Source organism: Morone saxatilis, unplaced genomic scaffold (genome assembly GCF_004916995.1).
Source record: "Morone saxatilis isolate NCDOM2014 unplaced genomic scaffold, NCSU_SB_2.0 Contig5, whole genome shotgun sequence".
Taxonomy (NCBI): domain Eukaryota; kingdom Metazoa; phylum Chordata; class Actinopteri; family Moronidae; genus Morone; species Morone saxatilis.
Window position 1 is genome coordinate 20,923,267 of NW_023340095.1, and position 18,036 is coordinate 20,941,302.

The following is an 18,036-nucleotide window of genomic DNA, read 5'->3' on the forward strand; positions in this document are numbered from 1 at the left end:
ACCCTGCAACATGATGAACAATGAATTCAGTCTGTAGATGAGAAAACTGAATACTCAAGTCACGCATTGTGACACTGTCTCATTTAAAACTCATATATTGACTTGATTGTATTTTGTAGTCCTAATTCATTTCATTATCTGAATTCATCTGTCGATCATCGATTTGGGTACTTGAATTGCATTAGCTGTCAGTAAAATGTTGTTTTGTCCGCAATACCAAAGATATCTACACACTTAAAGAACAGAAAAAATACTCGACTTTACTGACGGAAGTCTTGAAAAATAGAGAATTTATCACTTATTTCTTAAAAAATTCCCAAAAAATTCAACTTACCTAGACAGTTCCATACATAAATTTAATAGTTAATACGAGCAACTAATGATTCAAGTAAATCCCACTTGCAGCCTCCTAGGTTAGACTGTCGACACAACAACCGCACACCATTCTTTCAGGTAATTTTCTACAGCGCCAAAAAAACTACTAGGTCTCGCCGCCCCCCCCCGGCACGCACACACCCCCCCGCCCCCCGGCCCGCGCACCCGCGGCCGCCGGCCGACACACCGGCCCCGGAGCGCCCACGCCCGGCCCCCGCGTCCCCCGCCGCCCCCCTGCCCCAACCCCCCCCGCTTACTCGGATTGCTGTTTTCTTCCATTGGTAAAAGTGAACACACAACACAAAGCAGACAAAGCAAGCTACATTCTAAGATGTCACTTGGACCTCTAGGATGTACCTCTGAGTTTATCAACATTTAAGACCAGTTGTTCTTTATAGAAAAAATGAAAAACTACAGATTATTCGACGATGGCAATAATATTAGCTGCAGCCTCCAGCTGGCATATCAATATTGCCTATAATACTGTGAGCAAATTGTGTCCATTGTCACTCACCACTAAGGCACCTACGTTGTCCTTAAGAGCAGGTGCCATTGGTGGCGTGTGTGTGGGGATTGGGTAGGGAGGGGATTACACCAACTGCACACTTTGTTAGAGGGTAGGCTGCTGGGTGCTAGAGGTATGCCTGTCAAACAATTTAATCCAGAGGTCCCTTTACAACCCTCCACAACAAAACACACACACACACACACACACACACACACACAAACGAAAGGAAAGGAAAGAACTACGCCTAGCTCTTGGTTCCACTTGCCATGGCTGGTAATACTCAAATGTTTGTCTCAACCCCTATCAATGATATCATGGTCTGTTTTACAGACCAGAAGAATCGGGTGTCGTGTGTGCTGTGTGTGTGGCTGTGTGTGTGGGTGTGTGTCGTGTGTGTGACCCTGCATGTTTTGCGAGCACATTTTGTGCACGAATTCACAGAATAGCAGTGTTATCAGCCACAGGGGGAGTGGTCCTTATTGATTTGCCCCCCCCCCCCCCCCCCCCCCCAAAACAGATTTTACTGGCATTTGGTCCTCAGCAGGTATTTCAGTCACTGTGCACATGCAGTCATAATCACCGTTAAACAAAGGTTCACCAGTGACTGCTTCTTTAGTGAATAAGAAAAAAAAGAAGACATTGAGTTCCTGGAGGCTGTTTATATGAAAGAGTTTGGTTTTTGGTAAATGTAATTAATGTGTTTTCTACTTACACGCTGAATGCCTTTTTCATGTCAGTTTGCAGTTTGTAGGTATGGTAGTGTTAATGGATGCATCTTATTTTAATTATTGATTCATGTGTTGATTTTTTCTTTTAATAATTATTCAAAGCAAAAAGGAATGATTGAACGTTTTAAAGCGTGTTTCAAGACATCGTCGAATTTTGTCCGACCAACAGTCCAAAACGATTATCAATTTGACATAAAATAGATGATAACTAGAGAATATTTGCTTTTTTTTTTGATAAATGATTATTTTCTGATAATAATCTGATCAATGTATCAGTTAATCTTTTCAGCTCTATTAGTGGTGAGAGTATGTTAGCCAAACTTTACTAAACATGATAAATAATAGCAGTCCTCAAAGGACATGAGATACTTTTCAAAAGACAATTGGCTAGTCTGATTTACATATAAATCTGCTTGTGTCAGTCATCAGTGATTAACTGTCAGTCAATCAATATTAAAGAAATTAGTTGCGTCAAACAACAGCTCCACATGCTTCTTAGAGTACATCTATCCACAACCACAGGCAGAAAACTCAAACTTGTTAACACATACAAAGTATCAAATACTGATTTTTACCTGTGAGCTGCTGAGCCATCAGAAATTCAGTAATTGATCTAAACTAGGCCAGTCTCATCACTCAGGATTACCGTCAAACTGTACACAGAAACACAAGAAGTCATCCATCCAAATGTCCCGCACAATAAAACAACAAATGCACTTGTGTTTGACATCCATGATCAAGTGTTCAGTCCCCCCATAATTGATCAACTGCATACAATTGGCATTCCTGATTTAAAAAAAGTAGTGTATGTATGTAGTTGATAGTTGATAATGTGCATACTGATGCATAATGAGTACTCATAGCTACAATGACCAACACAAAACCATTGGTTTATAAAATGTTTAGAAACAGTGAAAAGTGCCAATCATAATATCCTATCTTGAAATTGCTTGCTTTGTCTGCTTTGTGAAGGCGTTCATTTTTCCTCTTATCTCATAACCACTGTTATCCCACAACAGAGGCTGGGTACCCTGTTAGCAGGCCCAGCCTCTCCACTGACGTCCATCGCTGATAGCTGGAACGTGATAGTTGTTAAAGCTGCTAATTGATTGCTCCTCTGCTCATGTGAGAGCTAAGAAGCCTCTAAATCAGAGCTCTGTGTGTGTGTTAGCATAGCTTCCTTTACAATCAGCCAGTCCACACACACCAACACACACCTGACTGCCTCATTAGTTAGACAAAGGTCAAGGCAAGTGCTTGACAAACGCTGGTGGGATTTGTGCTGATTCGGTACTGCCCCTAGAACTGGATGCCGTTTATTAAGCAGGTTTGTCACAGCAGATGGAGGGTGTGGGCTTGCAGGCAGGGGCTGGGCACCTGCTGCTTGGTAAGCGCCACATTCTTTACAGCAGCGTGATGGGACGTTCCTTTATGGCAGATAAGGAAGGTTGATGCGTTGAGCGCTAATGGGCTTTCTCTGAGTATTGAGTCTGAGATCGTCCTGCATTGAGTTGAGCATGCAGTTATCACGTGCATGGCCGGGGTATGATTAATGATGAAAGGATTTCAGGTAGATTACATTTATGAGAATGGATTTATTGCCAGTGCCAGTTGACATGTAAGCTGTTGTATTATTGTGACTGCGACCAGAGAGCGGGCGGCTTTTGTGGTATTTGAACAGAGCCAGGGTTTGGAGCAGTTAACTCTAGCCTTTAAGGTTGTCTGATCAATATATTGGAAGGCTGATATGTGATATGATATTGGCTTATATCTGTACCAGTTTAGCAGGTATGCATAGCTAAAAGTAATGCAATCGAACGCAATGGCCCTGCAATAAATCCAATAATGTTGAGTGTTTGTTTTAAACTGTTTTGCAGAGGTTGATGCAACTGTGTGGTCATTTTAAAAAGCTGTAGATTGGGGTGCTGTTGAATTGTATCGTGTCTTCAGAGCGTGGTGCCATATCATTACGTGTGGTGAAACAATACAAAGATTACTTTTTGTCTCCTTTTTGACAACATAATTATGCTGTTCTTTACTTTGTTGGCGAATAAGGATATTTTCACATTATTGTTGTTCAATGAATATATAATTTTGGCTAATTGTTACTGAGTCACATTGTGGTTGCCAAAAGATAGAAGATAGATAAAGAAAAGTAATTATTGCTCTCGAACCAAATCACCAGCTTGAAGAATAGAACAACTGGTATACTGAGGTGCTTGTTTTCTCTCTATGCGTGAAAAATTTGTTTGTGCGTTAACACCAAATCATGCTGCTCTCCTTCTGTCTCATCCCCATTGATCTGCTTTGTAGCGATGACGCTGTCCCCATGTAGTGTGTATTGAGGAGGTAGTATAATGGGGAAAGACAGTGTACGAACCCAGCACCATTACAGTGCCTCTCGCAGTGACGGCAGAGTGAAGGAAGACGCCGGAGCAGTTGTTGTACACGGCTCAGTAATTGGTAGTCATTGGAGAGGTTTCTCTCTATCTGTCACCTGCCAGCTGAGATTGGGGTGGGGGGGGCAGAGGTCAGTGAAGCAAAGATGTTGTCCTCAAGTCAACAGGTCTCTGCAAAGCTAAAACTCAATAACACACTACACTAAATCTAACTGAACAATACTCACATGTATTTATAGTGGGAATTCTGTTCCAGTTATTTGAAGATTACTGCCCAAGATTGAGACAGTGTTTGCCATTACTTTTGATTGGAATGATATTAAAATATATCAAGCAATACAGTTGGGGAATTGATACAGTGTTGTTCAATGAACAGAAAATTAGATCAAACGGCTTGCATTATTATTCTTTGTTTTAGTCTTTTCATGGGATTTTTTTGACAATAAAAAAATAGTATATTACCCACCTTATCTTACAATCATTTTCTGTTTTTATCACGTGACGGGAACTTTTCAGACATCTATGAAATCATTTTTTTGCCAGTACTAAGGCTTAAAATGTCCCATCAGCACGGTTCCTACCCCGCTGGAACCTCTGCAGTCATATACCTTTCTCACCTGCCTAGCTAAGGTATGTTGTGACTCTGCAAAAAGTCTGTAAGTAGATCAGTGATTAATGGTTATATGATAATGATGTCATGAGCCCCAACATTTATTTTTTTACTGTTAATCAGACAATTTAAGGACCTGACTTTTAGCCTGGTAACTTTCACTGGCCAGTTTATTATTATATAATATTATTATATTATTATTATTTTTGACTGTGTGGCAACAGTACAATGAAAACATAATCAATGCACTGATCAATAGAAAATAATCATTAGTTGCAACTCAGTGTAAAATATTAATTTCAAATTGTGCTGCCTACTGGTTGAAGCTGCATCTTGTGTTCCATTAAATGTAGGTCGTAATTCACCTGGTTTAACCATCAGGTCTTTATAATGGACCACAGTAGACCGGAGAGTGCCTGATGCATTCAGTCCAAGAAGCCGTGCACATATTCATGGATTTAGCATCCCACTTAGTGGTGGTAATGAGGGTCAGTTATTAGAAATTCAATGAAAAAACAGATCATCATGCCCTCGTTGTTATACATTAAGATGCACATATGCATTTCACTCAGACGCCATCATCCCAGATTGTACTGTGGAAGTCAGTTTGGGGGGGCACAATGAACTTGTCCTCGAATCCATAGAAACAGACCTTCATTACCATCACTAAATGAAAGACTGAATCCAGGAATATGCTCTTCTTTTTTTTTCTTACACTGAGTCCGTTGTGCACCCTCCACTCCATTTTGATCCATTGTGCAGGTTTTCATGAATTATGAGAGCTTCAAGTAGAACAAAATATACAATGAGGACCCAGAGCTGCAACCTATAAATAGCATTGAATGTGGGGTCTTGAACACATATTCATCAGTGACAAAAATGTACTTAAAAGGGTTGGTTAGTTTTGCATTTCATAACTTAAACACAAAGCAAAAAAAAAAAAAAAACATTTTCAAAAGATGAATCCCGTTTCTAACTGCTAAAGAAGTCCATGTGAGGAATTGCATGTGAACTGAGCTGAGAGATAACTAGAGAAGTGTTTTGATTAAGGCTGCTCTGATCTGATAAAAATGGAGTCCTGCTCTGCACTATCATCACTTGCTTGCATATATTATTTGCAGTTCTAGTTGAAAAATTGCCATTTATTGTAGAAGACGAGCAGCCGCAGAAAGGAAGGGAGCACCAACACTTAACAGATTCAGAGAACGTAAAAATAAATTAGAATCTCATCACAACTCTTTTCTTAGTTTTCATATCTTCCAAATACACTCTACCTAACACTGATCTGCTGCATTCACGGTGTCTATTTTAACTGCATGAGCTTCCTTGTAATAAAACTCCAAGTTAAATTGTGAGCAGTGCAGTTATGCAGTTTCTGAATGGGCCTGTCACTTGTGATGCATTGTGGGGAAACTGTCAGCTCGGGCTAGTTATTTCTATTATTGTACATCTGTCACTGAAAGATGACACATGCTTCAGTCGGTGGAAGAGTCCCATCGGATCACAGCCATCAGCAGTGTTGGCTTGGCGACAGCATCGGTGTCGTACCCGGCTGTCTTGACTGTAGGTGGAGGTATTATTCGGAACATTTCATGCCACAGGTATTGCTTAGAAATGTGCCTCTTTCATGTGACTGCGTAATTACCTGCACTTGTTTGCAGACTCAGAGCTGACTGGTTGTCAGCTCACAATCTGATACTGTTGGCAAGCCACAGTTGATGGGTCATAACACTAGCAATACTTTGAAGAGACTGACAGTAGAACCCTGTCCCTATTTATCTCTAGCTGCGTGATTTGTGCAAAATCAGAATCTTACAAAGATAAGTCAGCTGTTTTGCAAGCAGTTCTTTCTCCATGTTAAACTAATCCCTTGATGAAGCTATCTCTATTAACATAAAGACTAAATGTGACCTTTCTGGAACTCACATTCTCCAATCCCTTTGTTGGCCACAAAGCTTAATCAAGAAAAAAATCTGTCTGTGGAGTATCAAACAGCTTGTAACTGTATCCTTCATTAAAGAATCCCTTTTAAACATCCTCAGAGAAACTGACTGTGCTTATCTATCTAGCCAGGAATAAGCTCATGTTTAGAGTGTAAATGCATGTAATTGTGTCATCTTTCATATAAGGTACTGAAACAAAAACAGCTGAGTTATTATTATTAGTTATTTCAATCACTTCTTTGGCACTAACCATGGAACTTCCACCCAGCTGCACCAAGCACTACCCACCGGTAACTGTTTGGGTGAGAAAGGTGCAAGATCAGACAGAAATCAAACATCACATTCCTAAAGATTTCAAAGATGGTGTGTGCTTGTGTTTTTTCCAGGCTGTGCTGCTGTGACTCAGACTCTGCTGCGTAATACAGTGCACAGTATACAGTAGGGCTTGTGTATAGGAAGACAAGTTCTACTGATGGTGCCAAAAGCAAAAGGGTGTGCGACAATAAGTTAAAGCAATGAACACATTGTAAATACAGTGGCTAAAATACATTGTTCTGCAGTGCACCGCTCTGCTTCCCTGCAAGGACTCACATAATGTGTGATAGTCTCTAGACTGCCCTGCCTAGGTATGACACCATATCAGAAATGTAGTAGTGGATACTAGTACCAGTGGAATTTCACAGTTCTCTATACCAATTCAATACCACGGTCAAAAACAAAAACAAAGCAATACATCTATTTAACTTACAAACTACTTTAATCTGCTCCCCTTGCTTTTCCATTCAGTACTCCACACACACCTACTGTGGTCTGTGTCTCTCTCCTCACATACACACACACAGGTACCGGTGCCCCGCCCCTCTCTCTCTCTCTCTCTCTCTCTGTTCACTTTCTTCAGCACTAACTTTTAGAAAGTCAGCCAGAAAACACAACTTGCGTTTGAGATGTTTTGACCCGTGATTCTGTTTTAACAACAGCAGGAGAGGCGTGTGTGGATGAGTCTCGTTAATGAGCCAATCAAATCGATCAACAACAGTGTGGTAACCAATGACATCGGCACCAGCTGATGTGTTCACTGCTGTTCACTGTTGCTTTATCTGGTCCGTGCTGGTAAAATAAACACTGTATCTGCGCTTCTCTGTGGAGCGGTGCAACAGGACTGTACAGGAGGTTCTCCGTCACGTCTGGAAGAATTGATTCCCCGGTACCTGCAGTACTCACAGTACTGTAGAACAACAGGTACAGTCACATTTTCAGAACTTTGCCATCGATTGGTACTGAAGTATTGGTTCTCCATCCCTATGCTAGAAGGACAATTGTAGTAAATATTTCAATATTTAGGGAGAGAGTGAGCCATCAAGTATCACCCGTCTATCTAAGAGAGCCTGCCATCCCTCCCCATCTCTTCCTAATCTTGCCCCCGGCTTCTCACTCTCCACTTAACGCCACCTATACAGACAAGTGTCATCTAGCCAGCCTCTAATAGCCCACCCTTCACAATGTGGTTCACATGGTCCCTAAATTAATACTGACACAACCTTTTCTTGTCGTCATGTCAACCTAATCGGACTCATGTCCTGACTTCAAGTGACAAAATAAAAACAGATCAACACAAATAATGCTTAGAAAGACTAATCATTCCCCTCAAATATATAGTACATATACGTAATTGGGCACTTACGTTGCCTGCTTTTCAAAGCCCCTTGGCTTCTCTGTGTTAATTTTAGTGTGTGTCTTAAGATTCCCATCTGACTCACCTTTAGAGGAGCAAATTAGAAAATGAGCCTGACAGGTGCTTGTTTTCATTCCAGGTGATATCACTCATCAGGCAGGATCCGCTGAGTGAGCAGACGACGTTTGGTGTCTAATTTAGTTCTCTGTAGGCAGAAAGGAAGGGCTTTTTAATGAATTGTGATAGCACAGAGACGATTAGCATGCATGGAATTAACTTCATATGGCTTGAGTGTAATCAGTCTTGTTTACTTTTTTTGTTGTTGTTGTTGTCTTTGATTAAAGTGCAAGCCTCTCAATATGGGCTTTGTTTCCCATATTTTGTGTTTTTCACACCATTAGTCCAACTACCAGTGTTGGTAAAGTGGGAGGAGCCATTCCGACTAATGATGCAGATGTACCCACCTGTTGCTTACTTTGAAGCCACCTTTAGTACAGTTTGATATTGGAAGCATCCTGTTTTGCTTGTGCCATAACAGTTGAAAAGAAAGTAATTATATAAATGCTGCTTTGTAGCTCTCCTATAGCTTTCAGGTTCAGTGTAAATATCAAGTTAAAACTGTTGATTTCGTTTATGGCAATTATGAGTCAGAGCAAGGAGATGAGACACGCAACCAAAGGCCTCTGCCCCTGCTGCCACATTAACATTCTGATTCAGAGTGCCTTAGACTGCTGCAGTGTTATAAGATTGTTGCTCTGCCTCTCTGCATCAAACTCATTTCACTTATATCAAACCGATACTGATGTATTTATTTGCCACATAGCTTGCCTCATTAATTTTGTAACGAGTCAAACATTTGCAGTGGGCCCTATGGGTTCATTACGACAAACACTATGAAATTGTTGGGATAATAAACAGCATATTGACAATTTTGTCACTATTAGAGCTTTAACAGAATTTACAGCTAAAATTGTGTAAATAAAACTGTATATAATTTACAGTCTGGGGAGCATGAATCTCTTAGTTAAATTCATTGCAGTATGTACATTAAATCTTTATATTTCTTGTGTGAAAGTGGAGGTGATATAAGAAAGGTCAAAGGGAGGGTCACCAAAAACATTATAAATCATCCTGTGGGGATTGTGGATGAATATATGGGTCAATGACGTATAAGGATTTTCAACAGGCCAAATTTAAAATACAAAAAATCAGCATATCTATATCGCAATTGTTCAAACATTAGGAATGTTGTGCACACAGAAATTACAATTAAAAATGAAAATATATATACATATAAAGTTAAATACAAAGTAGTATTAACTAGTAGTAGTATTTTGGGGGGTAAATGGGTTGGTAACAGTTGTGTATTTGTGTGTTTCACCAGGTATGGCTGCTGCCGGTGCTGGAGGCAGTGAAGGTTTCCCCACTCATAGAGAAGGTCAGCGACCACAAAGACTTCAAGAAGCTGCTCAGGACGAGAACCAACGTTCTGGTGCTTTACACCAAGACAGGTTAGAGAACACACCCCTCATAATGGATATTTTTTAAATCAGGTTGTAGATTTTACCAGAATATACACCTGGTGAAAGGGGAGGATGTTGTTGCTGTCAGAGATGTATCTTGGTCTCAGATGTAGCAGCAAAAGTTTCTGGTTAAGTATCCATTGTTCACAGCAGTCCTGCCAGGCAATCATAGTAACGGCTTATGGATAATGCTTGTATTATCTCAGTCAGCTTGTCACTGTAGAGATCATTGTGGAGCACTGAAAAACCCAATTTTTAAAAATCTGATATAGATATTTCATAGACACACAATGTGCAAGGAAAAATATACCTTTTAACTAAACATTTGATGGTATTTTATTCTTAGAATTGTATACTACTACATACTTTAATCTCATGAAGAGCTAGGTATGCTTTTAGTGCTGATATCATTAGTACTTGTACAAGTGCATAATTACATAAATCATTTCATTATAGTCAGAGAAGGTTAGTGTTAAAGTTAGTCAGTTATCGGCTAAGGTATTTAAAAAATATATTTAATAAATGTGTGACAACAAAAGAGGATGCACAAAAGACCTAAATCTGGAACCTTTTGATTGTTGCATCACACATTGTATTGCTCCAACATCCTAACTTAGAGAACTGAAACTATATCAAGTTACAGATGTAAGATTTGCTTAATTTGTGAGTACAGGCACGAGTATCCCAACAGTTCTGACAGTGTGCACATAAACACTATGGGCACCTTGTGTAAGAAAACTTTAGAGCCATGCGTTTGTGCAGTAATGTCTTCATTGGTATGTCAACATTTTAGCTTTAATTATTGACTATTCTGTAATTGTGCACCATTAAAGTACCAAATGAATTCATATTCCTTTGGTCATCCTCTGTAATAAGCAAGCGCCATCGTACAGTGGCACTTCAGCCAAATCCAATGTCATTTAGTAATAAACATTTTAATGCAGTATCTAAAGATATGTTTAGAATGAATGTTTTGTGCAGCTTTAGCCCTTATCCTACTTCAAAGGGATGATCACGGTGGTCTATCTCAGTAATGAACTTGGAAATACTTATAGAATTAGAGTGTAAAAATAAATTAAATATAAAATAAAACACTGTATGCAGTCAAAGAGAGTTATAAAGCAGTGCTTTCTTCCAACCATTAGGGAAGCCCTAATGCACCCCAGAAGATTTTAATTCTGTTTTCATTAGCATGTTTCTGTGAAGGGGAGGAAGGCGCACTCTACAGGCTTGTAGAATGAGCTGCTTGATATTACTAATTTTTCCATTCAAAAGACCCCCCTACTCCTCAATAAGCATCAGAGGACTCTCAGAGCCCCATAGCCACAGATTTATTTGTTTCATAATTCATGGCCCATATGAGCCTGCAGAAGGGTTGGATATGTCTTGAGCAGTGATTGATCACTGGCAGCAGTGTCACACAGACTCTGTAAAGACACCAAAGGATCCCCTCCTCATGCAGGTTTAATGTCCTTTTTACTAACCAATTACTGTATCACTTCTAACCACATCACATTTGGTCCCCTTGTTGAGTGAAGACAGTCTTTCCCTGTTCCTTACTCATCCTCACCAGCCCCTGGCCCCCTGCAGTCAGCCACATCCCTGGTTAGAGCCCATCAAACTTCAACAATGAGCGTATTAGACAATCTACCAGCCAATATCTGCTAGCCTCCCGCTCCATACATGGTAATAAACTGACAATAAATTGTCAGATGTTTTTGTTACCAACCTGGTGCGAGGCGGGACCCTGGGGAGTCATGGCAGTGCCCCTTAATCTAAATATAGCCTTGGCCTGGAGCGTTGAGAAGAATCGTTCTCCTTATGCAGTGAATAAAACACATTTGGTTTCTGGGGGAGTATAAAAATGATATATTGTGTTACACAAGGACTAGAATATTACAGTTCGTTTACTTTACTCGCAGGAATCTACTTTGGTTGCCATATCTGATGAAGATCAGTAATATTACAGTGTGTATTGTTGTAGCTGGTACAGTTTATTACACACTAGTTTGTCCTCTCTCCTAACACAGAAAACAAACCTCGCAGTTCAGCCATATTTCCTCTCTGACACTGTAGATTGTGAAAGTCTCTAGTGGTCACGAACTCTCCATGTCGTCCTTGAATGGGCTCACACTTGATGTTCATCATGGCTTAGACTATGGTAGTAAACAGCATGCAGCAGGTACAAACTGTAGTTCACCAAAACATACCTGCTGTGCTTCCCCCATTTTGCTGAAAAGTTGGTCTGCTTCAGCAGAGTCTTTGTGTCACCATATAATCCTCCCATCCCCTGCTTAGTCACACTATTGTAAGATGTTGAAAGCTGATGTAACCTAAACCCGCTCCCTGAACCCATCCAGTGAAAGGTATTTGAAAACCCTCTTCCATCACCCCTCCATCCCAAACTCAGTGATCTCTTTCTTCAGCACTTGGTACTTTAGTAAGACACCGAGCTCCACAGTAACTCAATTCCTCTCCGCGGTGTTTAACATGACAGTGTCCTCTGTGTCTTTAGGCTCTGGGTTATCCTGAGCTATTGAACGGTGTTGGTAACAAGTCTGACCATGGTTCATTCTCTGTGTCTGTAGCTACATCAGGGGACTCCCACCTGAAACTGCTATCAGATGTGGCCCAGACAGTAAAGGGCCAAGGGACTATTGCCTGGGTCAACTGTGGGTAAGTAATGGGGAGATTTTTAAAAAACACATTGTAGGACTTCTTTTCCCTCGATCACATCCATTGACTCCCTGTCTCTTCTGACATTACGGCCTCTTTTGTCCAAGGAATTTTCTGACAGCAGTTATAAAGGCAGAGCAATTTTGTCCTCTCAAGAATGTCCCTGCTGCCATCCATCTGCACAATTTATGGTTTTACCACCGGTGTATAAAGGGCCTTGTTCCACTGGTTCTATTGTACAGGCACAATTTGACAGAAGGCGACTCACTTATTGGAGCTATTAAGGCTTTTGGTCTAATGTGTTACATCTCTTTATACTGTTTTAGTTCTCCATTTTCTGGGTTTTCATTGTGTACATTTTATCCTAAAATAGTAAATCAATAATAATGAGGGCACGTACTTAATCCTGTGTTGTAATTGACAAATGGTTTCAGTCATGTATGTAGTATTGAAATAATTTGTCAGTCAATCTGTCTGTAGATTTCAGGGCTGGTGTACCATTTCAAGATTTTTAAAGCAGTGCCAATACAATACCATTGTTGTACCAGCATCAGAACAATGTTTATTTTTTTTTCGATACCTTGCTTTAAGAAGTGTAAACATGCTTTCTTCATTTAAAAGTAGAAACACACACACACAAGAAGCTGTAGTGTAACACAGCCTAAATAAACACATTCTAAGACTATGGATTTGACCAGACTTATTGCCAACTTTAGGTACTTGACACATGAGCGGAAACCATTTATTTGACAGACAGCTATTGATAATCTATCAATCATTTAAGTCCCAGCCACACTTTCTCTAGTTCCAGCTTAAATCAACCATATATTCTATTTAATATACTATAATATTGATGAAACAAGCAATTTGAAACTGTCTGACATTTTATATCAGTTAATAGATAATGAAAATATGAATTAATAGCAGTCGTGTTTGACCCAGTTATCGACACTTGGTGCTATAGACACCATTTGGTCAGTACCAAAATTGTATTGAGGTTTATTTTTTCCTGTTTTATATTTATATATCATTGTAAATTAAATATTTGGGGGACGTTTGCCTGGACAAAACAAGCTATTAGAAGATAACCTTTAGCTCTCAGAAATTCTGATGCATATTTTCCCTGTTTTTTTTTTTAACATATTATTGACAAAAAAAATAACAACCAACATACATTCAGTGAAATTAAAACAATAATCATTAGTCGCAGCCCATACTCATACTATACTATACAAATACTCGTTTATTATTATTATTTTCATACTGTGTACTCTCTTTCCCCATAAAGGCAGAACTGTACATATGTCATCTGCCTCTCTGGAGCACATCCATCTCCAGCCCACACTGTGGAAGTGTTTACATTAACTGAATGCTATCTAATCCCCAGACACCAGCAAGGATTGTTTTCTCTAAGCACAGCTAGCTTAGCTCCCCAGTGATCTGACTTTGCCTTGTTGTTCTTTCTGCCCTTCCTGGTGCTCAGTTCCACTTACTTTATTTCATTTTTTTGTACCTGTCAACCCATCAACTGCATGAGCCGTCTTCTTCACCAGAGAGGAAAGAAAGTATCATAAAACAGGAAACCGTGAGGAAGGCAGTAACTCCCCTTTGATACCTAGTGCTCATTGTAGCATTCACAATCTCTCTCAAGCTTATCCGGGATCGAAGACCAGGCGGACGGAAAGGAAGAGAAACTAAGCTCAAAAATGTCTGAAGGGATTGCCAGAACTGTTGCTGTCCACGTTTCTCTTCAAAGACTCTCCATGATACATGTCCTTTTTTGCCGTTTACTTTTTGACTCTGTTACCTTTTTTGTCTGGGAGAGTAGGGTATCATCTCCTTCTTCCTTCTCCAACAACTCCAGAATGCTAGAGAGCGCGCTAATGCTAAGCAGAGATTTATAGTGTGCCAGATTCCTGCCAGGGGAGCTAGAGCGAGCTGGGTTCATCACTGCAGGACACATGGATCCAGTGCCAGGCTCTGTAGCGAAGCATTGTGCTATTTGGCATATTTCTCCACCATCTCAAATGGGCCGGTTCCAAATCGAAGCCCCAGCTGCGAGCTCATGGTGGACAGAGGGGGAGAGAGAGTAGAGCGCATATCGCAGCGTGAGAACGGTCAGCCCTGCCAAGGAAGAGGGCCACCAAGGCCAGAATGACACACTTTGAACAGATGACAGGGACCTGTGTGTTGGCCAACAGGGATCCGCCAGAGGGATGGATGATCTCATACAGGAAGGGAGTACAGGACTGTGCTGCCCTGCTCCCATTCTTCTGGAAAATTAGAACAGACCTATAACATGTTAAGAATGAAACATGGTCTTGTCTGGATCAATGGGAATAGCAGAGCACAAACAAGCACAGCATGGATTAGGATTTGTGTTTTGGAAGAGTAATAATTAAATGGCATGCAGTGCTTCATCCTCTTTGCATGATGAATCCATTATTAATCCTTTACGAAAAGGACTCTGTTGACTTGGCCTAATGCAAAGTTTTGGCTCCAACTTTTTAAAAATGTTGATGATTCCTCAATTTTTAAAGGTGCACCTCACTCAACCACGTTGTTGGGTTAATTATTTTTAGTTTGGTTCATCACCTGAATAATCAGGGTTCGAGTAATAATCTGAGCTTTGAATGGGGTCTCTAAAATAAGCAATGTTAGGGGCAGAGATAAATTAATAATAGTCTAACAGGTATGCTTTCCATGTGAGAGAGAGAGGGAGACCGCTCATTACCTAGTCCAACACTTTCTCACACATACACACACACACATACACACACACATACACACACATAGCAGTCCACTACTTGCAACAATTGTATCAAGTAGATTGCAACAACCTGAAACTCCCCTGTGATGTTGCAACAAGGTTTCAACTCAGACCAATTACTGTAAGAGAGATCGCAAATCTGCCCTTTTTGGTATCATATGAAAGTAGGTGTTATCATTCCAGGAGCACAGTACCCTATCCTGTGTAACACACCACTAGTGCAAGTTGTTAATTAGGAAAGCAAGTTGTTCAATACAGAAAGAAATGATACTAATTACATTGAAAATTCCATTATTTGTGATTAAAATAATGGTTGTTGGTAATAGGGATGTATGTTTTTACTGCTGTCATGGGAGCCCCATATACCCTGCAAATAATGTCACAAAAGATGGAAAAGTAATAAACAAATAATCCTGAACAAAGAACAAGTTTTGTTTGTTCATTAAGTGAATCAAACAGCATGTAAACTTAAGTGCTGACAAACATACGATGCTGTATGAACCCAAGGCATACAACGCTACACTGTAGGTGATGAACCTCTTGGAGCCAAAGGAGTCAGAAGTTGTACTTTTTATTTGAGAGAAAAATGCAGAAGATGTTTTTCATCAGAACAAACATGGTTAATATGGGCCAGTTTAGTGAGTGCAGACTCTTCTACTTTTGTTCTCTGCCATCATTTCCCTGTCTTCTCTGAACATTGTGTCTTAATCTTAACAACACATGATTGGACAAACGTTTTTCTTGGCATCTACTGTAGTGTTGCAGTTCATCTCCTCGCCACATCTGTTTGTCAGCACCTTATAACTTCTCATCAGCCGTCAGCCGGTCCACTCATACCTTCTTACTTCACAGCCATAGACTTCCTGCTCACTGCAGCGTGAGAGCTTTGGTGCTGACGCATCAACTGATGTTACCTTAGAGATGAATGCGCAGCAGTCGTGCTCATCCGGTGGACGGGCCTCTGATGAAATGCCATTCATGGCCTTTGTTCTTTCTGTACTGAACATTAGGTAGTGAGTCATTCTAACTTCACTGGGCATCCATTTGTTCTGTGATTGAAGAGTACTGCTGTTTCATTGGTTGTTTCACAAAAACTGGGTTCAGAACCATAATGGCATGCAGTTTTTTTCCCCCTGAGTCAGTTTTACTGAATATTTTTGACCAAATGAGTAAGAGTCTGAAAGCCCACATCCATTGTTGTACTGGTCCATATTCAGGTGTGTGGCCTATTCACATTCTTTCAGAAAATACCAATGAACAATTCCTGGTGGCATTTCATGCCAGCACTTCACAGCTCTGTTCAGTGTTACTGCCAATTACTAAAACATTTGTATTGTAAAAGTGTGTGTGAACATTTTGACTGTATTTTTTTATATGTGTCTTGTATAAAAAGTTAGAGTTTGAGTCGTTTAAGAGAGTAAGATGAGTATTTATTTATTGTAATTGTATTGTACAATACAGTTAAGTTGGCAGCAGTCTGTGAGTAGATGCATATAAAAGTAAAATCAGACGTGGGTTAATAATAGAAAAACGTAAATAGTGGAAAGATCTACACATTTTCCCAGAATTCAAGGTGATGTCTTCAAAGTGCTTGTCTTTTAATTTACAATAGGGATGCACCGATTAATAGGCTGAACATTGGTATTGGCCGATACTCACCTGATATTCACCTTGTTGACTGACATTGGCCTAAAGGAAAATGACATGACATTCACTGATGGCAGTGGCCGGTGTTTATCTTTTGTGTTGCATCAGTTTTGCACTTTTCAACTTGGATATTGGAGAAATAATCTCCTCTGCTTTTCAGCACCGGCACAAATTGCACACAAATACCAATATGCTCCATGCACCACCATGGACAGCGAGCGGCTCATGTTCAGCTCTGCATCTTGGATGTGAAGAGAAATAAACTGAGCTACAACAAGGCAGAGATGCTTATCTTTGTAGCCTCTCTGGCACAAAAAGGCAGATAAATAACAAAAAAACCTCTGCATCAGTGATGGGCCAAATTTGTATTGTAAACATCTGTATTGGCCCAGGTTTTCAAAATCGGTGCATCCCTAATTTACAGTTATATGAAACAGAGAAAAGCTGCAATTCCTCATATTTGAGAAGCTGGAAACAGAAAATGATCCCATATGTCATGATAAATTATTAAAAAGAGAAGTGAGAAGTGAATACTAATATTTGGCAAGTGCCCATGATGGTCATGTGGCATGTACAGTATGCATAAGGAGAGACTTTAAAACTGTGCAAAGGCAGAGAAGATTCCCTCTGCAGCCAGCCAGTGCATTGTTGCCTCAAGGTCATCTCTCTTCAGCATTGGTTTCACTCAAATTACTTAACACAGTTATGCAAGGTCGTACTACATGACATCTAACAACAAAACTCGTTTTGAAAATAATTTCTTGAAATAAAGTCTCCTTGAATGAGGGTCCCTTGTCTACTTTTTACTGGTTTGGGGTTTCCTTGCCTTTGTCACTTGTGGCAGTGTTTCAAGGAGTTAGAGGCAGCAGACTGGTTTTGAATCGGATGACTGCGCATCATCTCCAGATACGTGTCGAGGTCACATCTGCTCCTGGTGTGCCCTCGACTGGTGCCATCTGCCTTAATGAGTCAGCAGAATATGGCATTAAGCACACAGGAATTACCTGAAATACTGTCTGTCAACACACAGGCACACAGATTTACTTTTCCTCTTTATATAATTCAAAACCACACTGAACATATATTTGGCTCGCTGTGGGTTCTGGAGCCATAATTGAATTCCACCTTTTTGAATTTGTTAGCATCAGACCCTCTCTCTAGCAGAGATCTCTCTCTCTCTCTCTC

At 40.2% G+C, this 18,036-nt stretch overlaps 1 protein-coding gene across 1 annotated transcript in view; it reads left to right on the forward strand.

Moving 5' to 3' along the window:
• pdia5 (protein disulfide isomerase family A, member 5) overlaps nt 1-18,036 on the forward strand; it is a 56,687-nt gene that overhangs the window by 2,815 nt on the left and 35,836 nt on the right. The window contains exons 2-3 of the mRNA XM_035676628.1: nt 9,620-9,746; nt 12,347-12,434. Of these exons, the coding sequence (XP_035532521.1) occupies nt 9,620-9,746; nt 12,347-12,434 (215 nt within the window). The remainder of the gene's footprint in view (nt 1-9,619; nt 9,747-12,346; nt 12,435-18,036) is intronic.